Here is a 26,101-nt window from a genome sequence, read left to right as displayed (position 1 = left end):
TGTCAACTGTCAAGACTCGAGTATTATAGCCGCAGCAGAAACCAGCAGATGTTCAGTTCTTGTCAAAGTAGCTAATGTGAAGGAATCATAATACAAGGTTCAAATACAAAAGCAGGCGTACAGAAGTAAGATTGCTTTGGCAAAAAATCAAAATCAAGGGAAACACTTAATTTACTAAACACTAAAACAGATTCAACTTTTAAACTGATCCTTAGATTCACATTATGTGGAAGAAGATTTCATAAAATGGCACAATGTATATGAGTTAAAGCCAACAGCACTGCATTGGCTCCTGGGTACCGGAAAAGTGCTCCATGGAATCTTCAGTCCCCAAAACATGATACTTATGTGTCTCAAGCGAGTAGAAAAGTATACCATTCCCTTTGAGCCTTGAAAGATAGATCCTATTTTGCATCCCAGCCTTTGTAATTTCTACTGAAAACGAAAAAGTATGACTCAAGAAAAAGCTATGGTTTCCCAGGCTTTTAACTTCAAGCCATTTAACCTGGAGAAGGTTGAACTTGAACACTTTAACCCAAGGTCCCCAATCATCACGAATACACACAAAGTGTGGTTCTCCATCACTCTCAACCAAATAGGCCCTCGTACGTTTCAAATTCCCAATAATGTACGGCCTATTGTAAACTCTCCAACTTCCTTTACCATCTATCAATATATATGCTCCAAGATTTCCAACTGCGTCGAGAATGTAGAATGTTCCTGCTATATAAATTGGGCTGCTTGATCCAAAGAAAAAGTTAAGGCGGCGGCGAAACATAAAACTATCCCATGATTCATCCCCATATTTAATGCAATAGATTTTGACTGCACAAGGTATGCTATTATCAATTGCAACCGTGACACAATCAGGAGAAGTAGGGTATGTAGAGAATCCGATGCGTGTAAAGCGATGTATATCAACATCAGAAGGAAAATCCCCACTAACTCTTGAGAAGGGATTATAGTATTTCAATTGTGTTTTAGAATCAACAGATATAACTAACCACCCATCCTTGAAAAATTCAATAGCAAAAGGGTCAGAAGAAAGTTGCAAAATGCTGGAACATGAATAATCAAGTGATGGGTCTATTATTTCACAAGATCTGCCATCATTCTTCAAGACGACAAACAACGGAAGCATGTTATTGGTTCTGTGTTGGGGTTGAGATACTGCATCATGAAATGTCTTACAGCTAACTCGAAAATTCCAGAGATCGAACAAATGCATATACTTTGAAATCAGATATATAAGATGGAGTGGAAGCTCAGAGAGTTGTGGTCTTTTTCCTCGTCTTTTGTTCTCTTCTCTGTGGCACTCATCGTAGCTTGTACTATAACTAATCATCTCACAGTCAAGACCATCTACATTTTCCTTAATCTGAGTCAATTCTTTGCCTTTCATATCCTGAACGCCTAATAAACTATGAAAGCCCAAAACAGAGAAAGATACAACAAACATAAATTAGTTTACCATATCATATGATCAAAATCATATTCCAAAGTATGCATGCTCCACAATTAGAAAAATTAAGACCCCATAAAATCAGTTTCTTATAATGTGTATAAACATACAGCTTATTAAAGTCAGGTGAAGAGATAATGTCGTAGAAGTAACAGTGCAATTAAAATACTAACCTGTGATATTGCGGCATCAAATTCAGCCAAATAGGAGCATAATGTCTTGATAGCTCTGAGCGGAACAATTTCATACTCAAAGCACCCTCATTTAGGCTGTAACAATAATATATAGTATTATCAAAATACTCTCTTTTTGGAACAGGAAAGTATATGCAATCCCCTCGGACACATCCACTGCCATCACCTGAGTTACTTCCCCAGCACCAGGTGCTACAATCTTGGCCTAAGAAAAAGGCGCGGCCATCCAAAGACTTCACCTCCACCCACTTATTTCCCACCAAATCCAACTCATAAATCTTCACCATCCTGATACGACAATCCATACACCGGCGGACAAGATACCAGATATAGTATACATGACCACAAGATTCAACCCAATAGTCCACAAGTTTATCAGAACTAACTAAGCCATTTTGTGGCAGCGGATCCATTTGCAAGGACTTTATAGTGAATGAGTCAGTAGCGTCATTGGCAACCTCAATACTTAACAAAATGGATGAACGATCAGGTCCATCAATATCCTCTCTATAATATTTATGAGCCCATGCATATACGACTTTGTTCACTGTAATAACATTGTGTATTGTTAATTTCTTGCCAAAAAGCTCGAGTCCATGATTGATCCAATTAGAACTTATATCACTACTACTCTTTGAGCTAAGTCGATAAGAAAAGACTTTGTCATCAAAAAACAATAAAACTACAGAGACATTGTTACCAACACTATTTTTTTCAAGATCTTCATCACCTAATGTAATCAATGTGTAAGCTCTATATTTTTCAAGATCTCCATAAATTTCAAGAGCCTCATCATCTGTGTAAGCTGAATTTGGCAACGGAGGGAGTGCTATAAGTTCCAATGTGAGCGGATTCCATAAATAATATAAGAATTTGTCTACAAAATCGCCTAAGATTAACCAGCCATGACAAGAGGCACAAATAAATTTACCGCGCAGTTGAGGGATACTCTTGATATACGAGTAATCACTGACATCATTACCCTCATCAATAGTGCAGAATGTTTGAGTTGGTTTAGACTCATCATCATCATCATCCCCACATACATTCCGGAGCGTATACACAAGATAGGGTGATCTCTCTGCAGGTGGAAGGCACCAATAATCCTCCACCTTCGTCTTTTCCATTGATCAAGATAACATGCAATCAAAGCTGCTCAAATTACCATACAAAAATAATTCACTAAAATGTTGGTCCTTGCAAAAAAAGAAAAAAAAAAACTTGCACAATATATAATTGAACAAATTAGCACAGCCAAAATCAACTCTTCCCAACTTATAATAATAATCAACAAAGTAAGGGCTTGTTCCGATTGACTGAGCTGAGCTGAGCTAAACCCAACCCAACCCTACCCTGAACTGAACTTATTAATTAGTGATTTTTAACTACGGATTAGTGATCTTTGATTATTTATTGATTATTTATTACTATACATATGTGTATATACAAATGTACATATTAAAATATTTACGAAAAATATATTATATAATTATAAAATGTATGGAAAATATATTAAAAACTTGAAACCTCTAAACATTTTAAACACTTATACTATTTAATTTAAAAATAAAATAGTATTATGACAAAACAACACAAAACACTTACATGTATCTAACCCATTTAAACAAATTTTTTAAAAAAAATATTATTAATTATTTATTGTTATTATTATTATTATTATTAATTATTGATGATTATTATTATTAGTAGTAGTAGTATTATTATTATTATTATTTATTGATGATTATTATTCTTATTTATTGATTATTATTATTATTATTATTTATTGATGATTATTATTATTATTATTATTATTATTATTATTATTATTATTATTATTTATTGATTATTATTATTATTATAATTATTATTATTTATTGATTATTATTATTATTATTATTTATTACTTATTGATTATTATTATTATTATTATTATTATTATTATTATTATTATTATTATTATTGTTATTATTATTATTACTATTATTATTATTATTATTATTATTATTATTATTATTATTGTTGTGGTGGTGGTCGTCGTTGTAATAAGAGCTTAAAAGAATGAAACTTGGCTTTATATCATTAGCAATATCATTAGACATAAATTAAGAGCTGAACTGAACTGAATTGAATTTCAACGGAAGATAACATACCCTTATTATGAATTTTAATCTATGTTACTCAGACTCTTCATTATCTTCAAGTACCACCTTGAACCAAAATCACGCAAGAAATTATAGAATGGCTATTTAGCTGTGTGTGACTTGAAAACAGACCCTTGACACAACATAGTTTGTCTTTATAATTTGAGTTTACGAGTATATGATTGCAGTCATTTTTAACACTTAACCACACGGACCCCAAAAACCCAATTCTAAAATCTTATGATTTTTTCTACTTCTCTATTTCTTTTAATAACTTCCACATCTCCTATTGTTTTTCTTTCTAAATATACATGGGTTAGCACGGATACACTCTAGTAAATATAATTATAAAAGGTTGATAAACACTAGTCAAAATGGTATATACAAATTGGGGTACTTAAAAAACACACAGAGGAATAATAATTAAAATGGCTCGAATTACAGTATAACTATCATCAAGATTTGGTATTTCCATTAATAAATCAGGATCAATTTCAAATTGCCGGCAACAACAAGAACAAAATCAAGGTTTCATCATTAATTACGAAAAAAGAAGTAGAGAGAATCTTATTCAAAAAAAAGAAGTAGAGAGAATCAATTATAACTGGTAATTCAAAAAATTAGCATGGAAATGAAAAATAAAGTAACAATTACAAAAAGAGGGACTTACTGATATTGTGAAGTTTGCAAATAGTGTCGGAAAAGTCTTTTTCCGGCGGAACAAGAGGGTGCTAGCTCGGTGTTAAAATTTGGAAATGTGGACTTACTAGTTTGGTTTAGGACATTTTTCAGATTTTATAATTTTGTAAACAAACAACTAAAATCCCAAAGAGGTAGGACATTTTCCGATAGCACTACCCCGAATTTCCAATGGTTTATTTAATGAGCTTCCCCCAGTTTTGTTTTTTTTTTTTTTTTGAGGGAAGCTTCCCCCATTTCATAAGCCTTATGATGGCATTTTCGAAATATTGAAACATCTTTCATTATTTTATTATTTTCCCTCTTTTTAGCTGACATGGCACTTAACCGGGAATATTTTGGCTGTTAGAGCGTGGGTAACAGTACTCCGATTCCCATCCCGTTTTGTGTTCTCCTTCAGAAGCTATGCCTCACCATTCGTCTGGAGAACACGATCTCATCAAGTTGTGCTCTCTAGGGCCTGTTCTGATTGATCAGCTGAACTGAACTGAACTTAACTTATTAATTAGTGATTTTTAACAACGGATTAGTAATCTTTGATTATTTATTGATTATTTATTACTATACATATGTGTATATACAAATGTACATATTAAAATATTTACGAAAAATATACTATATAATTATAAAATTTATGGAAAATATATTAAAAACTTGAAACCTCTAAACATTTTAAACACATATACTATTTAATTTAAAAATAAAATAGTATTATGAAAAAAGAACGCAAAACACTTACATGTATCTAACCCATTTAAACAAATTTTTTTTTTTAAAAAAAAAAAAGAAAAAAACACGAAAAGCTAACAGCGGCAACGGCCCAACAGTCCAACACCCTAACCCACTCTCTTTAATGTTTTAATTAATACATGTATCTAACTAGTATCTAACCCCAAATTATTATTATTATTATTATTATTATTATTATTATTATTATTATTATTATTATTATTATTATTATTATTATTATTATTTATTGATTATTATTATTATTATTATTATTATTATTATTATTATTATTATTATTTATTACTTATTGATTATTATTATTATTGTTGTTGTTGTCGTCGTTGTAATAAGAGCTTAAAAGAATGAAATTTGGCTTTATATCATTAGCAATATCGTTAAACATAAATTAAGAGCTGAAATGAACTGAGCTGAACTGAATTGAATTTCAACGGAAGAGAACAAGCCCTACTTCTGCACTCCATTTTTTTCAAGGTTTGAATATTGCGAGATTCTGAATTGATGCCCCTTAGCGTAATCTGACATTCGTACCAGCTGAATTGGTAAGTATTCCTTAGTTTTTCGAAAACCCTAGTTTTTGGAAAGTCGTTAATTGGTGTTAATTTCTGAAATTGGTATATCTCGTCTGTTGCAATTGGTAAATATATGCATGTGAAGTGGTGAATTGAAGTTGTTTTTTTTTATGAATTTTATTAAAACTAAAGTGAAGGCAATTGCTTTATACACATAATAGGGGTTTTAATTGCTGAAACTAATTGGAAGAAAGTGAAGAAAGAGGTAATTAGCAATTTGATTAGGAATTATTATCGACATGCTAAGTAATTGTGTTGAATTTTGATCGCATTATATTTGTAAATATTAATATTCTATTTGGCTAATTTGAATTGGAATTTTGATACCAAATATTGCGTCTGCTATGGCGTGTTGTTGATTATTCCCCGCTGCTCAGGTTCAAAGTTACATAAATCATGTTGTTTGTTTCTGTAGTGGCATTCACACTGTACGTTGGTAACTATTACTATGTGCCCTTTGATGAATAACCATTACTATGTGTCCTTTGATGAATGCTAAATTGCATGAGTTTGGTATTATATCAACTGTGTGTTGTTTTTAGTCATTCTGCTATAGAAGTATGCAATCTGAAGTGAAATTGACTCAGTTTGGGTATGAAATTATAGTGTTTTGCTAATTGATGTCCTTTGATGAATGCTAAATTGCATGAGTTTGGTATTATGTCAACTGTGCGTTGTTTTGAGTCATTTTGCTATAGAAGTATGCAATTTGAATTGAATTTGACTCAGTTTAGGTATGAAATTACAGTGTCTTGTTAATTGATGTCAATCTGAAATTATAGTTTTTATAATGCAGTATGGTTATGGAATCAGATTGTGACCCTGGAAAAATAGGAGAGCCTGTTTGGAGTTCCGTTATTGATGTTGAGGAGGGACAATTATTAACTTCTGGTGTTGGTACTGATGTTCCCTCTCTTAACCTTGTGCCATTGAATGTTCCAAACTCTGCTGACAGATTAGCTGCCATGTCTCCAATTAAAACGATTGAAACAGTGGAGACAATTGTCTCAACAAACATGGTGACCATGTAAAGTTATGTGGAATCACCTAGGTTAGGGATGGTTTTCAAATCCTTTGAAGATGTGGAAACTTACTACAAAGAGTATGCCGAGAAGAAAGGTTTTGGAGTATCAAGAGTTTCATCCAATTTTTCTAAGAAGGATAAGGAGCAGAGAGGGGCGACATGGAGGTGTGAGTGTTATGGTCCACTTGATATGAGGGCAAGGAGGGAGGCGAAGAAAAGGTCCAAGTCTATGGATGCTTGTGGCACAGGTGGAATAGTGAATGGTGAAGTTGGGGAAGATATGTTGCAGTGGGCGAAAAGGACCTCCAAGAAATGTGAGTGTGGTGTCATGTTATACGCTGGGGTTGACAGTGATGGGTTGTGGATTATTAGGAAATTGCAAAATGAACATGATAACCATGCCCCTATACCTAGTGATGCTAAGTTGGTAAAGGAGTATCAAATGAAAAATTACACATCGAATGTAAGGAAGAAACTGTTCAATTTCTACGATGAAGGTGTCCCCATAAGGCAAATACATGGGTGTATGGGTACTGAGACCGGGATCGACAACCTCCCTAGTGTTAAGGACCTTGAACATGAAGTGCAAAAGGAAAAGGTAAAGAGGCTAAAAATGGAAGGTGGTGATGCGGCTGCTATGATGGCGTACTTTGACCGGATGCAAGAGGATAATCAGAATTTCTATCAAGCACACCGTTTAGATGAAGAGGGTCGTTGAAGGACGTATTGTGGGTTGATGCGCAGTAGAGTGGCTAATGAAGATTTTGGTGACGTGGTTTGTTTTGATGCCACATATCTCATTAATGAGTATGAGCTCCCTTTTGCAAATTTTGTAGGGGTTAATCACCACGGGCAATCTATATTGTTAGGTTGCGCACTCGTTTCACATGAGGATTCAGACACATTTGGTTGGGTATTTAGGCAATGGCTGTCATGCATGGGCAATAAACAACCCCGGGCTATTCTCACTGATCAAGTCGCTGCTATGCGCAAGCCTTAGGAACAAGTGATGCCCAATGCTCGGCATCGTTGGTGCATTTGGCACACACTGAAGAAAATACCAGATAAGCTTGGAAAATGTGAAGGGTAAGTAGTATAATGTGTATGTTTAGTAAGTTTCGGCACACATATTTGTGAAATTTAATATAAGTGCAAGCTAAATTTCAATTCTATTCTTGTATTTAAAAAGTCTGACATTGTCATGTTGTTTATGAATATGCATTTGTTTTCTGATGTTATGCTCACATATATCAGTTGACAATTATTCTGTTCATGTGCAGAAATTTTGTACTTATTTTATCTGGTTATGAATGAACTGTCATGTGCATGTGTCATGATTGTAACTAGTTAATCTACATATTACAAATCTGAAAGTATTCTCATTATACGCATAAGTTCATGTGTTTACATGCAATTCTACTATGCTTTGCTTTGCCTTTGTCATAAATGAATGTCATTTTGTCTGACTTTTGTAGTCCATTGTGACCTTTGACAGTTCTCTTAAGAGTCACGTACCTTTGAAGTATTATGTCATGATTTTCAATGTTTCAGGTACCATGATTTTAAGAGTCCTCTTAAGATTCTTATTTATGAGAGCTTCACAGTTGGGGAGTTTGAGCGAAGATGGACTAAGTTATTGTCGGAGTATAACCTACATGACAATGACTGGTTATTTGAATTGTATGAGGAACGACATATGTGGGTCCCAGCCTTTATGAAAGAGCATTTCTGGCCGGGATGAAGACTACGCAAAGAGTGGAAAGCATCAATAGTTTCTTTGATGGCTTTGTAAACAGGAAAACAAAGCTATATGAATTCCCGGATAAGTACAAAAGAGTAATGGAGAGGCGTGTGAAAGCGGAAAAAGAAGCAGATGCTAGGTGCCGCAAATATCGTAGGCGTCTCGTTAGTGGATTCTACATTGAGGAATTCTTCTAGAAAATTTACACTAACACTAAGTTTTAGGAGATTTAGACAGAGTGTACTCGACTAATGCATTGCTCTGGGAGGGACGAGCGTGTATTGGATGGGAACTTGATTCAATTCCTCCTTGAAGATAGGGTCTGGATTATTCTAGAAGGGAAAAGTGAAGAAGTGATTACTGATCAGAGGTTTTACTGTGTTCTTTTTAACACCGTTACGAAGGACGTGTCTTGTGATTGCCGGAAGTTTGAAACGTTTGGTATTCTATGCAAGCATGTAATTAGAGTGTATGATCAAAACTTGGTTTTTGATATTCCATCAAAGTATGTTCTTCAAAGGTGGCGCAAAGATGTGCCTCGGAAGCATACTCGGGTAAAGGTTGCCTATCATGACCCAACTGATAATGCCACATATCAAAGTCACAACAAATTGATGCAGGAGTTTGATCCCATATGTGAAATTACATCATCTGTTCCAGCTAACAAGGAAACATTTGATCTTGTTGTCAATTCTTTGAAAAGGCTCCATTTGGAAGTACAACAAAGCAGGGAGAAGTACCTTGAAAATCAACCGTCTCTTCCAACCCCCCCCCCCCCCCCCAAGAACAATATTGCCCCCATCAGAGATTGGATCAAACAATCCCATGTCATGCCCAACTCCAAACTCTGTATCCAAGCCACTAGTGTTGAAGGATCCTGTGTCTCGGAAGAAACCTCGAGGACGACCCAAGGGTAGGCCCAAATCCCTGGCAGACTGGGTATAAGAAGAAGGCTGCTAAACCAAAAGGAGACAACAACATTAACACTGTTGCTGGTTTTGATTTGCCTACTAAGCTACATGTGAGTTGAGTAGAGGATGAAATATATGAATTATATCAAAAACATGCTTTTGCTATTGGATTTGGGGTAAGACAATCAACAACTAGATACACACAAGGAGAACCCAGAATCATCAAAGGGAAAGACTTTGTTTGTTCAAAGGAAGGATTCAGATTTAAACCAAAAGTGAGAAAAACTCCACCTCCACCTGACCAAAAACAGAAGGGAGTGAAGCAAGTGCCTATCACTAGAACTGGCTGCAAAGCATTCATTAGAGCCAAAAAAAATAGTGATGGTGTGTTTGAAATTGAAGAGCATATGATGAAACACAACCATGAACTAACAAGACCAGAATGGCAGCATTTACATAGATCAGAGAGAAAAATAACAAAAGAAAAAGCACAAGTAATAGACATGATGGCAAAAAGTGGATTAAAGCCAGCAGAATCTTATCGTCTAATGTCTCATGAAGCTGGTGGTGAAAACGTGTTAGCACACACAATGAAAGATCACTTCAACTATATAACAAGGAAGAAAATGAAAGAAATTGAAGGAGGTGATGCACAGACAGTAATAGACAGGTTTTACCAAAGACAAGAAAATGAACCTGGTTTCTTTTACAGATTCAAAGTAGGCGGTGGAGATAATTCAAGCAATCTTACAGCAATTTTTTGGAGGGACTCACAAATGAGAGAAGACTATAGCATCTATGGAGATGTAGTTGTTTTTTATACAACTTATAGAACAAACAAATATAACTTGATTTGTGCTCCAATAGTTGGTATCAACAATCATTGGTTGAATGTGATGTTTGGATGTGCATTTATTGCTGATGAAACAGCTGATACATTTGAGTGGTTGTTGGAAACTTTTAAGAAATCTATGGGTGGAACACAGCCTATTTCTATATTTACAGACCAAGACTTGGCAATGTCAATAGCAATTCAAAGGGTAAATACTAATGTTTCTATTATATTACTCTAAAATACCTATGTTTATATTATATGACAAAACCTAACAAGTTAATATATGCAGGTATTACCTGAATCAAGACACAGGCTTTGCATTTGGCACTTGATTAAGAATGCAGTGTCAAGGTTTGGAGCCCTAAAAAGAGACACAACTTTCAAAGATGCATTCAACAAGTGTTTATCAAGAGTTTGAAACTTGCTGGGAAAATATGATTAAAACATACAAGCTTGAGAAAAATAGTTGGTTCAAAAGACTCTACAACCTAAGGAAGAAATGGTGCACAGCTTTAAGCAAAGACTTCTTTTCAGCTGGTATACTCTCTTCTCAAAGAAGTGAGAGTACCAATAATGCTGTAGGTTTTAAAGCCACAAAAAACACAAACTTCACAGATTTTTTCAAGATATTCAACCAGACAATAAAAAGATGGAGGAAAAATGAATCTGATGCAGATTTCAAGTGCTCAAACTCTCACCCTTATTCACATTTACCATTCTATGGAATACTAAAGCATGCAGCAGAAGTTTATACACAAACAATTTTCAGAGACTTTGAAACAGAATTTACATACTCAATTGGCTGCATAACACTTCTTCATTTGGAAGTTCAAGGTTACTTCTTTTATGAAGTGCAGATAGAGAATAATGAAGCATCAAAACAGAAAGTTACATACAACTCAGCAGACAACAGTGTAGCATGTTCTTGCAAAAATTTTGAGGAAGTGGGGTGGTTATGCTATCATGCTATACGTGTACTACAGCAACATTCAGTGACCAGAATACCAAATCAGTATATCTCAACAAGGTGGACAAAGTTTGCAAAAACACATTTATGGAAACAAAGAGATGAAACAGCAGAAGCAAATGCAAGGGTACCAGTAAAATACATTCCTTGGAGACAAATTATGGCAAGAAAAGGATACAATCTGATATTAACATGCCAGGAATACTCAGAGACAAGGAAGTTGGTAGAGGAAGCGTTTAAAAAAAATGAAACACAAGCTGATGAAATAAAAAGAAAATTGGAAAGGGTAAAAATATGTTTCTCCCCTAATTATACATGTCAAGAACACTCAGAGACTAATTTATATTTTTTTTTTTTTTTGGCAGGAACACGAAGGCACAGAAGAAGGAGAAGTACAACAACAAAACAAAAATTCATCAACAGGAGAAAAAAGAAAGGAAATAGAAAATCAAATTCCTACAGTAGCAAACACAAAGGGAAGAAGCAAGAGAATAAAAGGGCATTTCGAGAAAGGAAGGAACACAAAAAAAAACAAAAGCAATGCAAGCTAAAGGAGACACAAGAGAATTTGGAACAACCACACCGATTCAAAGTCCAAAATTATTTTAATAAAATAATATGTAGTTTTACTTTAATATATAAGTATGTAATGACATTTTTGCTTTAAGTAACCTTATTATGCTAAGTAATTAAACTCTAATATTATGCTAAGATCTCTTTTATAATATTTATTGTATACAGGTAACTTTTATTATACACACTAGTAACACCAATTAATACAAACAAGTAACCCTTATTATCCTATAACAGTAATCCCTCATATAAGTAACACAAATAAATAACAAGTAACCCCTATTATTCTATACAAGTAACACCTATATATACCATCAAGAAACCCAATAAATAAAATGAAGTAACCCTTATTATTCTATACAAGTAACACCTATATATACCATCAAGTAACCCAGTAAATAAAAAGAAATAACCCTTATATAAGTAACACAAATAAATAACAAGTAACCCCTACTATTCTATACAAGTAACACCTATGTATACCATCAAGTAACCCAATAAATAAAATGAAGTAACCCTTATTATTCTATACAAGTAACACCTATATATACCATCAAGTAACCCAATAAATAAAAAGAAGTAACCCTTATATAATATACAAGTAACACTTATTATCCTATGCAAGTAACCCCTTTATAATATACAAGTAACACGTATTATCTTATGCAAGTAACCCCTTTATAATATAAAAGTATCACTTATTATCCTATGCAAGTAACCCCTTTATAATATACAAGTAACCCTTATTATCCTATGCAAGTAACCCCTTTATACTATACAAGTTACCACTCTAACAATAAATAGGTAACCCTTATTACATATCCAAAAAAAACACCTAATATACTACAGAAGTAACCACTTCTATACTATTATGTCATCAAAAAAGTACATACTTAAAAAAAATAGCAATAAAGCAAAGTACACTAACAAATATTCACACATATCAATTAACACAATTTGAACAAAATAAAGAAACATTATATATTCAGTTCAAAAGAATACCTTTAAAGAGTGACACTTCTTACTTTTGACGAGATGAGAGCTTTGATTGACCTGCTGCTTTGACTTTAGACAACTTTGCCTTAGTTGCCTTAGTTTCTGCCATAATTGCAGCCAGTGATGCATCTTCATCTGCATTGTTTTTTTATTCTTCTGTAGACAACTTTTTTGTTCCTTGTTCTTCTTCTAGTTTCTTTTTTGCTGGTTTTTTAACCAACTTTTCCTTTTGTTTTACTTCATTTGTTTTCTGTCTTGCTTCTTTTTTGGCCAATTTCTCTTTAGCCTTTTCTTCCTTTTCAGCTTGAGCCAAGGCAAGAAGCTCTTCTTTATCAACCTCTTCATTAGTTAGGACTTCATTATAAATTTCATCATGGTTGGCTAGAAAAACTTTAACCTTCTCCAGAACATCTAGCCGTAATTGATTCAAATTACCAGGACCAATGATGCACAAATTTCAGCTCTGTAACGAAGACGATTAGCTGGCTGCAATGCCAACAAAGAAAAAAATATAAACAATATACCCCAAATAAGAAATACACAAAATTGTAATAATTATATCAAAATAACCATGCAATACCTTTGTCAAATTTTTACAATGAAATTCTTCGCCTTCGTATACAGAACAATGAAATAAACAGAAAACCCCACAATCATTGTTCTTTGAACACTGCTGAGAATAAATTGGGATCATTCTAATAGGGAAATCGTTGACAAGTTCCCCTTGATCATGATTCTTTAAAACCAGATACTTTTAAAAGTAGCGTCTCTGAAATAAACAACAAAAAAGGACAGTTAATCAACAAAGTATAAATAAACAAAATAAAATGCTTAATTAATAAACTTACCAAATACCAAACAAGAGTATAATAACAAGTATGATGTTCATCAAAAGTCCTAGTAATATTCCTTCCAACACCCAAGAAATATCTTCTATTGTCGAGATAATCAACAGAGCTGTTGATGAAGTTTATCACAACAACATAATAATGATTGAAATAATAGATGGGAATAAAAAGCTGCATAAAAAAAACATTAAATTAATTACTAATGATATGCAAACAAGTAATAATAAGTGATCCCCTATATATAAGATCAATTAACACCAATAAATTATAGGAAGTAACCCCTGTATATACCAACAAGTAACCCCTGTACCAACAAATAAGCCCAATAAATAAGAAGTAGTTCTAATAAATATCAAGTAACACCTTATATACCATCAAGTAACCCCAATAAATAATAGAAGTAACCTCTATACATACCAACAATTAAGTCACTTTTATAAAAAAAAAAAAATCCATATAAATAATAAGAAGTAACCCTAATACTTAACAAGAAGTAATACTATGAAGTAATCCTATATACATAATATCAAGTAACCCTAAGTAAGAAAGCACAGGAAACAACATCAAGTAACTCTTATACATAATATCAAGTAATGCAAATATGCTATTTAGTAACTTGTTGTCATAAAATTAAATGACATACCAGCTTTGCATCAAAAAATGCAATAGTTTTAACAACATCAAGCCATTGATCCCATGCTCCGAAACTTTCTTTTTCAAAGAAGCATCCTTCTCCATTGAATATACAGCGCAAAAGAGGTAACTGAACAAATAGAAATAAGTTAAAATGATATATATATAATATTTAATAATATAACAAAATTCAACAAAGCATAACATTGAAATTACCATATGTTCACCACCAAAATATAACTTGGCAACAGTAGCTGCTTTTTGGCACTGAACATAATTCAGCAACACAAAAAAACAGTCCATAACCCGACTTGAAATAAGCTCCTCCTCTATCAATGTCATAATTCTTCACGCGACAAATTATAAAATTCAGAAAAAAAAACACCAAAACTTCCCTGTTTCACATAATTTAAAATAATTATTTAATAAAAAAATTCAAAAAAATATATATATATATATTCAATTATAGAGAAATCCCTAAAACTTACATCATATCAAAACCTTCATAGTTGTCACCAAAGCAATAATCAGCAACCTGAAGCCTTAAACTCTTCATTCTCTTAGCTTTTGGATTATAAACTCTCAAAAACCTTGATATTAACTGTAAAGAATAATCTCCAACAGCACCACAATCAATATCACATATTAAATGATCTTCAGAACTAGTACTACATTTATTATCTGTAGAAGACTCCTCACCATCACTTAAACAATCAGAATGCAGAACTTTCAACTTTGAAAAACACAGAAGCATTTCCTTTGTTCCTTTCTTTGCTGTTTTCTCTACGTCTTGCTTCTTAGAAGAAACCATCCCTACTGGTTTCTGAGAAGCAGACTTCCCAAATACATCAGCAACAGCAACACTCTCTGGTTGCTTCTCTGAACAACCTTCAGCATTAGGCTCACCAAGTTTCAATAAATAATTCACAACTAAATTGGGATCAGCACCCAAACTCATATCAATATCTGGAACTGGTTGAGCACTAATTTCAGTAAAAATGTTCTTGTTCTGACCCAGTATTGGCGGTATAGGCATCTACAGATGAGGATTAGTATAAGAAAACAGAGCAAAAGAAGGCAATTCATCTTCTAACTTTTTCATTGCAATAGCATGATTCGTAATCTTGTCAATTTGATCCCAAAACGATGAATCATTAAAAATTGCATCCAACTGACTTAAAACAGGAGACCTTTCTTTTTCTAGAAGCTTTGAATCAATTTGAACAGCTTCAGATTGTAACCTTACAGACTGAATATGTTGTTCAAATTGGTGAGAAAATAGCTTTAAATCTCTTTTGATCAGCATGTACTTCTCTTCAACATCCTAAAATCATTTAAAGTAAAAGAATTTAATCAACATATATACCGGCAATTAACCCCTATATATATCATCAATTAATCACAGTATATAATGAAGTAACACTGATACATGTCATCAAGTAACCTCAATACATACCAACAAGTAACCCATGAATGTCTCATCAATTAAACAACGTATATAAAACCAAGTAACACCTATACATGTCATCAAGTAACCCCAATATATAACAGTAAGTAACCCATAAATGTTTCATCAATTAACCCCCATATATAATGACAATTAACAACTATACATGTCTCCAAGTAATCCTATATATGACATCAAGTAACCCCTAAAACACCATCAAGTAACCATAAATATATAACAGCAAGTAACATCTATACATGTCATTAAGTAACCCCTAAATATAACAGTAAGTAACCCATAAATGTTTGATCAAGTAATCCCCATGTATAAATGCACATATATAAAATCAAGTAACCACAGTATATAAAACCAAGTAACCCCTATATATGGCATCAAGTAATAACAAACATTATATAACCAACAAGTAACCCCTATATATTGCATCAAGTAACCCCTAACACACCATCAGGTAACCCTTATACTACAAATTACAACTATATATATTCATATATATCATAAAAGAAGAAAACATAAAAAATATGCTATAATAAAAAAATGATAACAAGTATTTTATTTGTAAAAGAAAAATTGATAAATGATAATGATAAAAAAAAAAAAAAAAAAAAAAAAGAGTACTCACATTCTTTGCTAGCATATGAATTTCTTCATTTGATTCAATTCCAGCCGGCAAATTGAATGTGACAACCCGAGGAAAATCATTTACAGAATTGTCTTCAACAGCAGATTTCTTATTTTCCAAAAATTTCATCTCGTCTATCTTTTCCTCTGTCTTTTTAGCTTCAATAGCTAATACCTTTGAATTATTATTGGATATCTTCGTTACAGGATATGTAACTTTATCAAGATCTGCCATACCATAGACTTTATCTTCATCAGCCAATCGACTCCTAAAATCCTTATCACTCAAATGCTGAATCAGGGGCAAAGTAGAAGGTAAAACATTACCCCGAGATCGCAGTCTATGAAAATAGCATATTTGCAACAGCAACAAACAACCAGGAACATATTTTTGATTTGCAGAATAGCTTGACAATTTTTCAGCCAAGTCATCCAAAACATACTGGCACCAGTTGTAATCTTGAAATAGATGAACATTTTCCAAAGCCAAAACCAACTTGAAATCAGCTTTTCTATTAGACGTTGGAGCAAGCAAAGTTATCATAGAATACATTACAAAGCACTTCTTGAACTCATCATTCCCCATTCGCATTCCTTCATTACTTGTCATAACTTCAACCAATTGAGGAACAGTTACTTCATGCTTTGCACCCCCATATAAATCCTTCCAAGTGTTCTTCAACTCACTGTCTGCGTGAGCATTAGAAATAGGAACAGGTAGAGGACCAATTGGAATTTGAAAAACATAATGAACATCATTTGCAGTCAACTGAAACTTCTTTCCCGTCGGCATAACAGACATGCGACTGCTAGGAACAAAACAACCACACAACCACCTAATCATCTCCTTTGGGAACTCATTTAACTGTATCAAACTCAAGTTGCCAAAGCCAATATCTTCTATAGCTTTTAACTGTTCCTCGAAGGTCTACATCGAAGAACAACTTCATCCCTACCAAAAGACAAAATTATAATTAATTAGAAAAAAAACTAAAAGAATATAGCATAAAAATAACAAATAAAACTAAAGGGAACAAGAGATATGAATATTTACCCCTCATCAATATTCAAAACTTCAACAACTTCAGCAACAGGTTTAGAAGATCTAGGCAATCTTCCTCTTCTAATAGCTGGTTTAACATCCTCCAAATCATCATCCTCTTGAACAATCATCTTTCTCTTCTTTTTCAATGGCTTCACATCCTCCTCCTCCTCTTCAGTTTCAATAACAGAAGAAACACCACCCTTGCATAATTCAACTTCAATCAATTTTCGGTCTGGCAGAACAGAAGAAACATGTTCTTCACCATCATCAACAGCAACATTCTTGTCACCCTGCCTCCCAGCCAAACCTTTATCATTTACACTATTTTCATCATTATTTTCACCCTGTTCATCCAGAACATTTTTATATGAGGCTGCATTTTCTGCCTTTGATGCTCCAATTTCTGACTGGGATACATTTTCTACAGAAACAATTGCCCCGGAACCATCAAGTACATATGTTATTGGTTCTTTAGGAACCACTTCTTCCTTTTGTAACTGATTTGCATTACCTTTTTCAATGAAAAAAAAATATAAATATAATAGACAAACAAACTGATAAAAACAGATAATGAAACAATACAATAATCATACAATTAACTCACTCATACATTATATAGAAAAAAATTTAATTAAATAGTCACTGAAGCAACATCATGTAATAAACAAGCAACTTCTAATATAAAACAACTACATGCAACATAATGAACAATATAAAACAACTACATGATACATAGTCAACCAAATAACTACTACAATATAAAACAACTACATGCTACATAATGAAGTAAATAAATCCTATGGAATCAATCAAATAACTCTTATAATATAAAACAAGTAACTCCTACATTATCAATCAAGTAACTCCTACAATATAAAGCAAGTAACTCCTACAATATAGAGCAAGTAACACCTACATAATGAATCAAGTAACACCTACATAATGAATCTAGTAGAGTAAATCCTAAAATATAAAACAAATGACTTGTACATTATCAATAAAGTAACTCGTACATAATGAATCAAGTAACTCCTACTTAATTTATTAAGTAACACCTACAATATAAAACAAGTAAATCCAACAATATAAAACAAGTAAATCCAACAACATAAATCAAGTAACACCTACAATATACAACAAGTAACTCCTACAATATAGAGCAAGTAAGTCCTACACAATGAATCAAGTAACATATACATAATGAATCAAGTAACACCTACATAATGAATCTAGTAGAGTAAATCCTAAAATATAAAACAAGTCACTTGTACATTATCACTTAAGTAACTCGTACATAATGAATCAAGTAACTCCTACTTAATTTATTAAGTAACACCTACAATATAAAACAAGTAAATCCTTCAACATGAATCAAGTAACACCTACAATATACAGCAAGTAACTCCTACAATATAGAGCAAGTAACTTCTACATAATGAAACAAGTAACACCTACTTAATTAATAAGTAAATCCTAGAACCTAGTATAATAGATCCTACAATATAAAACAATACATTATCAATCAAGTAACTCCTGCATAATGAATAAAGTAACTCAGATTTAACTAATCGTATAAGAACTCTAAAATCAAACATAAAAATGAGAGCAATTAGACATGCAAATAAAAAATAGATATAATCGATTCATAAGAAAATCAAAATAAGACAAAATTCATCAAAATTCATCAAAATAAGACAAAATTCATGAAAATTCATCAAAGTAAGATTTAACTAATCGTATAAGAACTCTAAAATCAAACATAAAACAACATAAAAATGAGAACAATTAGACATGCAAATGAAAAATAGATATAATCGATTCATAAAAAAAGCAAAATAACACAAAAGTCATGAAAATTCATCAAAATAAGACAAAATTAAACTGAACATGAACAATAAATAAAATCGAGAACAAAATTCACCAAAATAAGAACAGAGAAATCAGAATGAAAAGCAATAACACATAAAAATGAAAAATAATACAATAAATTAAAAACAAAAACAAAACAAGACAAATAAAACATCAACAAGAAAGAAAAATATAACCGAGAACAAAGCTCATCAATATAAGAACATAAAATGAAAATCTAGGGTTTCAACAAAAACATAATTCAAGTTCAAAAAAGCAAAAAAACAGAATAATGTAGGTCTAAAGTGATTAAAAACGTTAAAAATTCACAATCTAGGGTTTAGAAACTACCAGAAGCAACAATTGAATTGGTAGAAGTCGATCCTTGAGTACGAGAACCACATTTTATCTTCAACACCACCATTTTAAGCAGAGAACAAGCGAAATTGAACGAGAATGTGAAGAAATGAAGAAATTGATAGAGAAATTTGAAGAACGGAGAGAATTAGAGGAGAAGAATTTGAGGAGAGAGAAAATGGAAGAAGAACAATTTGAGGAGAGAGAAAATCAAAACAGAGAAAATGAAAAAACTTTGGGCAAGAAGAAGGTTTTGATGTAATAAAATGAAAAAGAAAAAAAAGAAAGGCGCGTGTTTTTTTTTTTTTAAATAAATAAAATAACGGAACCGTTTAGTGTAACGGAGCCCGTTATACGGAACGGACTGGGCTAGCGAGTTGGGCTTATATTATGTTGGCCACATGGTGTGGCCAGCCACATATAAGAATTAGTGAATCCTAATTGGTTTAGGAATTGGATCAAATAATTTGGACCCTCCACATGATCATTGGGTCGTAGGTAAGGTGGGCTTAGGTTCGGTTTGGGCTAGTTTAATATTTTGGCCATAACTTATTCGTTATAACTCGGATTTGGGCTTTTAATATATCGTTGGAAAGCTCTTTTAAAGCCCCATCCAACTATTTAATCATTGGACCATATTATGGACCAAAATAAACTGGATTAAACGTTTTTATAAAAAGGATACGAAATGAATGATTTTAACGGACACGAAATGAATTATTTTGGGTTTAAAGGCGCAAAAAGAGGAAAATAAGTTATGTTTTGGGAAAATGGGATAGGAGTTGGGTTGGTTTTATGAAATGGAAATATGGATTTGAATATGGATTTAAGCACTCCAAAAATTAAATACTCAACCCGACCAATAATGGCGGTCAAAGGTTGTTCATCATCAGGTTTGGTTTTGGGGAGACATTTTTAGGTGTCTACAATAAGACATAGTAACAATATTCAGTCAAAATACAAACACAACAGTACCTTCCACATTCATATATCAACCAAAAGAGACAAATATAACATCACTCAATATTGTATCCATAACAGAGCCCTCCTATAGATACAAAACAATTGAATAGCAAACAGGGCAAAACTAAAATAGCTATATTCCATTGAATATACAAAGACTACTCATCTCTAACATTCTGTCTACTAAATTCTTTGCAAAGGGTACATATAGGTGAGGAAAGATGCTAAATTTGAATCAAATTCATTAAGCAGCATCAACTAAACAAACTAACAATATGGTTACACTCAAATAGCATCAACCAAGGTCACACTCACACCTACACCCATCACTAATAATGCAAAATTGGACTTTCCAGCATTGGTGGCGGTAGTGCCTTTCCATACAAATAATATCACTCATCAATCATCAAAGTAGAATAGTACAATTCACTAACCTAGAAAGACACAACTACTTATACCATAAAGAACCCAATATCCCTAAAACAATTGGATATAAGTACTAATAGTGTGATGAAATTAACACCACTTATTAGTATTCTGTTGCAATAAATTTAAGAAACAAATATAGGAAACTGAAGAAAACAAGAATAGAAGAAAGTCTACCTCTGACATTATAACAAATGGTATCCCTCCCATCCCTCCTGGGTAAATCTGTGGTAATCATGAAACCGAGTATATGTCGCATTGATTTTTTATTTGGGTTAGATCATTTTTGAAGTTCTAATATATTAACATCAGGTCATGTGATTTCTAAATAAGTTTAGTTTGTAGGTTGAATAATATGACAAATTCAAGTAGTTTAAGTACTCTAATAATCTATTGAATGATGTAATTATTACTAAGATATGAGCTGCTTAATGAACTATATCAAATTTCTTTTCCCTATGTCTTCGTAAGTAGACTCACAACCTTTTTCATGACCGACCTTCACCTGCATTGAGAGTTTCTACTATCTTCTTCACCTCTTCTGAAGTCCTATCCTATAACAACAGCAAAAATAGTATAAATAAAAATATCAATAATGCTGACAAAACTCAATTCTGCAGTGTTTAATTCAGCTTCCTATTCCTTCATAAAGATTATTGAGACATTAAATTAAATATCATAATTTATAGTAAGGTATATTCTAAAAATGCATCCATGAAATAGTTTATAAGAAATCATATGCCACTCAGCTCCTACTTATTTTCCCTCTAAAGAAAAATACATCAATACACGAGAATGGACTCAACGATCTACAATGGAGGCTATATTATTAAAGTAAATAAATTACAAAGTAACCAAACATAATTTTTACTCCAGATTTTACCAAATTACTTCACAAAAAAATATGTTATCTACGACACTACAAACACCAATCTTTTGGGCTACCTTAACAGATTTAATAACATTCACACAACAGTACACTAAAATTCACTTATCATAGCTCATAAATAACAATTTCCAGCCATATTATTAACATGTACAGAAATTCTCAAATCAAGGTAAAGCTAATGTTAGTTACCAATCGATAATGTATGAGTAATAGTTTCCCCAATGCTCACTAATACTCGCACCAAAATAGAGAAACTCAAATCAAATTAAACATGGATAATTAATCAAGATATCAAAAGGAAACCAGATTTAACTATGAGCATTTTGGATTAACTCCAACACCACCTATAAATAAACAAAACCCAAATCCCAAAATTTCAAATTCATCAAAATAAACAGAAAAAAAACCTGAGAAATGGATTAAACATATATGAACCAGAAAGATACCTGCTAAAGAATAAAAGAATACTAAAAACTAAAGGCATTTGAGATCGAAGAACTCACTTAATGCCGGTCTTTTGCTAGCCATTAACCCTTTCACTTCAGATCCCATTCAAGCTCCCCATTTCCCCTGTTACTCTTCACGAAACAAAGCAAAAATCATTTTTTTAAAAAAAGAAAAAATGGGATTTTCATATGAGAATAAATTTCCACAATATAAACTTAAATTGTAAGAAAAAGAAGGTTTGTTACTCTATTCCACATGAATGAAGAACCCTCCTTTTCTTATAATCATAAGAAAAATTTGTTTTGTAATTGTAAGCTTTCTATCTTCCCGTAATTATTAAAAACATGGCAAAATTATTATAGTAATTTGGGGCTTTAATAAAAAAAAACTGAAAATTTACTGAGGAGCAACAATTCTAGGATGGTAACGATGAGTGTTCTTGACTCTTCCAACAGTTGGAGCTGATATTTCAGAAGACTTCTTAAAAATATATAAATAAATAATACCCTAGCATTAGAATGCATGGGAATATAATCCCAAAATTTTTAAAAAATTGAATCGAAACCACCCCAAAATTCTGAAATAATTTTACACCCTCCATTTCTGCATAGATAGAAATTAAAACATCGTCTATAATCAAGGTACAAGAAATATAACGAAATAAAAGGAAATGAATAACCTTAAAAGAAGAAACAATGAAGCCCAACCAATCTTCAATTAATGAAACAATTAAGGAAGAAACCGAGTTAATTATTATAGCATTCATATTATAGCCTAAATGTTCATAAATTTGTAAGTCAATAAAATCTTTCTTTAAAGCTTAATAAGGATACTTATAAAAAAAATAATAAATAAAAAAAATCATACAAGCACAAGCACAACAAACAAACAAACTGCAAAAATCCATAAAAGCAAGAAGTCACTCACAGCGTTCAAGATACTTATTATGAGGTTCGGAGCTCCAAAACCATTTGAGCGCGGAGTGCTTGAGAACTTCTCTGAGATTATCTTCCCCTCGATCTTCTCCCTTTTCCCCCTTGGAAAACAAAGCAGGGCGAGCGAGTGAGAACTACAACAACTTTAGAGTTACTATAGCTCTGTTGTATCATGGCTAGTTGTATCAAGGCTAGCTACAGATTCATACTTCAACAAACAAATAGATTCAAACTTCAATGTTTCACTTATTCATAGACATATATAATTCATTAAATTCCTATTTTCTAGAACAGTACCCCAAACTTAGCAGAACAAGAGGTAATAAAATAAATTGAAGATTTTCACCCAAATGCAAACGCAGACCACTATTTATCAATACTATTGACTATAAATTAGTCATAATCACACCAAACTCATATCGTAATCAAATTTGAACACCCCCCCTCTCTACCAAATTAATAAAATTAATTAGTATGTCGCTCCAAGGGAGGCAAGCATTCATCGCCTTGCTTGCAAAGGACCAAAAATTCCTTACTACAACAATACAAATACAAACAACCCATAATCCACAAATCTATATAACCATCATCATAAACTAAAGCCTTCAAGACTCACTATATACAAGTACTTAAATTATTAGTCATACAATCTTTCCTCTTTTCTCGAATTAAAGTAATATGGGCATAAACTTCATCTGCTTTAGGCTAAGCCTAGGAATACAATCCACCAAAAATAATCAATAGGTTATCTGGCTCAACCAGCAAACAATAATGTCCAAAAAAAGATAAAAATTAAAGGCAAAAACACCTTTAGTTCAATATTCACAACATGACAAGTATCTTAGAAGGCAAATTAAAATGTAAAATTTATTGATATAATTCCGGGTTTCTAGTTGCTTCCAAACACACACAAACCCACTTTCAAAAATTACTCATAATTTCATGATTCAACACCAAAAAAAAATGCATATTATAAAAGTAAAAAATTAAAAATACAGAAAAATAAAAATGAAAAGATAGGAATAAGAAAGGTAAAAATAATATAATGGAGGATGAAAAAAGAAAAAAAATACTTGTTCCATCTCTATTTTAGCTGTGGAATATATTGCACAAAATAATTTTCTAGAAATTAAATAAATAAAATAAAATAGATCAAACATCTAATAATACCTGAGTTTCTTTACCTCAAACTCGAATCCACCAAACCTTGCTCCATCTTCCTCCTTCCAAAAATTAATATTTTAATATCTAAAACACCCATATAACGTATAATAAGTGAAATTAAGAATCAAATAAAGTCAATATCTTGAAAACTTATAAGACTAATTACCTTAAATTTGGTGGGGTTAAATCAAAGATCCAAAGTGATCTCCTCTTTCTAAAAATACTGAAGAACATAAGGAGTGACCCGAATAGCAACAACCCATGCTCCGAGCATCAATCAGTGGAATCGAAGCTGCGTCAAAGCTTCTTCCTTGCTTGGTTTCTTCTGGAACATTCCTGCGAACATCGATCTTTGCTTTAGGAAAACATGGGAATGAACCTTAGTAGCAATTTGCTAAGTAAGAGCCATTTAAAATCAAATTCAATCAAAATACTGCATGAAAGCCCAGAAAGAAACAAAACAACCTTCGTATAAAAGGTAAAATCTAATCGAAGAGATGAACATCGAATCAATTAGAATAATAAAGAGAAAGGAAACTTAGCAACCTCGTCGCTGAAACCGGAGAAATTGAAACACTGAGACGAATCAAAGCCTCATAACCATCGTCGAAGGGATGGTCGGTGGTTTATAGCTCATCCCCATCGTTGTTGAAAGAGGATATATTTTCTCTCTCTAGGTTTCTCTCTCCTTGTTTTCCCTAAAAACTTTGAGCCTTTTTTTTCTGAGTTATGAGAAGAAGAGCGCAGGGTTTCGGTGTATTCAGTCAAAGCACCCAAACATCAACCAATTAGAATAAAGGGTAATGTAGGAATTCCATTAATTTCGAGGGCTTTAGTGTAATACCACCAAAAAGTACTGTTACTAACTTCCCATATTTAATAAGAATAAGAATTTATAGATAAACACATACTATAAATCAACTAACATACTATAAATCAACTAACTTACCCTACATCGCGCCTTCAAATGTTGCACCAACACTTCACCTTTCCTCTTCACCTCCCCACCAACACTTAAAGAGTCATCCTACAATAACTAGCAACTTTGTTACGATTTACTTATTCCGACTTAAGGTTTATTGACAACAACATTTCTAAATACCTTGAATATCTCTGGATAAATCTTCTTCATGTGACCTGGTATACCCTCCTGAGAATAGGCAGGTTTATACATATAGGTTGATTACACACATGACCAATGTATAAACAGATAAATATGCTCTAACAAAATAGTCAATGAATATACCTCAGAAATATTTGCAGTTCTGCACATTTTGCAGTTACGTTTTTTTATTGTCCAATGAATCCATTCTCATTCCAAAAATTCCTAAAATCTCATATCAATGATCATTCGTACTTCATCCTGCTACTCAATATCAATTATAGTACAAAAACATTAATCTGGACTATGACATATTTCAATCCCAATTAACCCAAGTCTTACTGCCCCATAATCACCCGTGAAATCCCTTTGCACCATATGATATATCTATAAATTGCGCATTCTAAACTATGAATTGCACAAACAAATCACACACTACCAGAAAAATTGACCCGCCCTTATGAATTCAATCAGAACTTTATTTTAAACAACG

The 26,101-nt window shown here is 32.5% G+C and overlaps 4 protein-coding genes across 17 annotated transcripts; 1 reads left to right on the top strand and 3 right to left on the bottom strand.

Annotated features, from left to right (window-relative positions):
- Nucleotides 1-15,286, bottom strand: LOC110720265. Of its 4 annotated transcripts, none has more exons than XM_021899271.1 (9): nt 15,046-15,286; nt 14,835-14,947; nt 14,563-14,741; nt 14,357-14,476; nt 13,714-13,884; nt 13,446-13,634; nt 12,872-13,351; nt 1,636-2,808; nt 1-1,421 (listed from the first exon to the last, which is right to left on the bottom strand). In XM_021899271.1, exons 8-9 carry the CDS (start codon nt 2,781-2,783, stop codon nt 266-268), a joined length of 2,304 nt encoding a protein of 767 aa, XP_021754963.1. In that variant the 5' UTR covers nt 2,784-2,808; nt 12,872-13,351; nt 13,446-13,634; nt 13,714-13,884; nt 14,357-14,476; nt 14,563-14,741; nt 14,835-14,947; nt 15,046-15,286; the 3' UTR covers nt 1-265. The 4 variants fall into 4 exon arrangements, with proteins under 4 accessions (XP_021754963.1, XP_021754968.1, XP_021754974.1 ...); XM_021899276.1 differs by having other exon boundaries at nt 13,714-13,822; XM_021899282.1 differs by lacking the exon at nt 13,714-13,884.
- On the top strand, nt 10,764-12,041 carry LOC110735433 (protein FAR1-RELATED SEQUENCE 1-like). Its single transcript, XM_021915647.1, has 2 exons — nt 10,764-11,515; nt 12,038-12,041. Exons 1-2 carry the CDS (start codon nt 10,764-10,766, stop codon nt 12,039-12,041), a joined length of 756 nt encoding a protein of 251 aa, XP_021771339.1.
- On the bottom strand, nt 15,287-17,308 carry LOC110720294. Its single transcript, XM_021899297.1, has 2 exons — nt 16,434-17,308; nt 15,287-15,670 (listed from the first exon to the last, which is right to left on the bottom strand). The coding sequence occupies exons 1-2, from the start codon at nt 17,274-17,276 to the stop codon at nt 15,383-15,385; spliced, it is 1,131 nt and encodes a 376-aa protein (XP_021754989.1). The 5' UTR covers nt 17,277-17,308; the 3' UTR covers nt 15,287-15,382.
- On the bottom strand, nt 17,250-25,229 carry LOC110720302. Of its 11 annotated transcripts, none has more exons than XM_021899350.1 (8): nt 25,053-25,229; nt 24,673-24,842; nt 24,513-24,590; nt 23,335-23,443; nt 22,464-22,538; nt 21,555-21,625; nt 17,487-17,988; nt 17,250-17,384 (listed from the first exon to the last, which is right to left on the bottom strand). In XM_021899350.1, the coding sequence occupies exons 6-8, from the start codon at nt 21,580-21,582 to the stop codon at nt 17,342-17,344; spliced, it is 573 nt and encodes a 190-aa protein (XP_021755042.1). In that variant the 5' UTR covers nt 21,583-21,625; nt 22,464-22,538; nt 23,335-23,443; nt 24,513-24,590; nt 24,673-24,842; nt 25,053-25,229; the 3' UTR covers nt 17,250-17,341. The 11 variants fall into 11 exon arrangements, 10 of the variants coding, with proteins under 10 accessions (XP_021755042.1, XP_021755051.1, XP_021755010.1 ...); XM_021899359.1 differs by having other exon boundaries at nt 22,464-22,530; XM_021899318.1 differs by lacking the exon at nt 21,555-21,625 and having other exon boundaries at nt 23,335-23,550.
- Nucleotides 25,230-26,101: the final 872 nt, after the last annotated feature.

This window comes from Chenopodium quinoa, unplaced genomic scaffold, assembly GCF_001683475.1.
Source record: "Chenopodium quinoa cultivar QQ74 unplaced genomic scaffold, ASM168347v1, whole genome shotgun sequence".
Classification (NCBI taxonomy): domain Eukaryota; kingdom Viridiplantae; phylum Streptophyta; class Magnoliopsida; order Caryophyllales; family Amaranthaceae; genus Chenopodium; species Chenopodium quinoa.
Note: the sequence above shows the minus strand (reverse complement) of the source record. Positions and strands in the feature narration are given on the sequence as shown.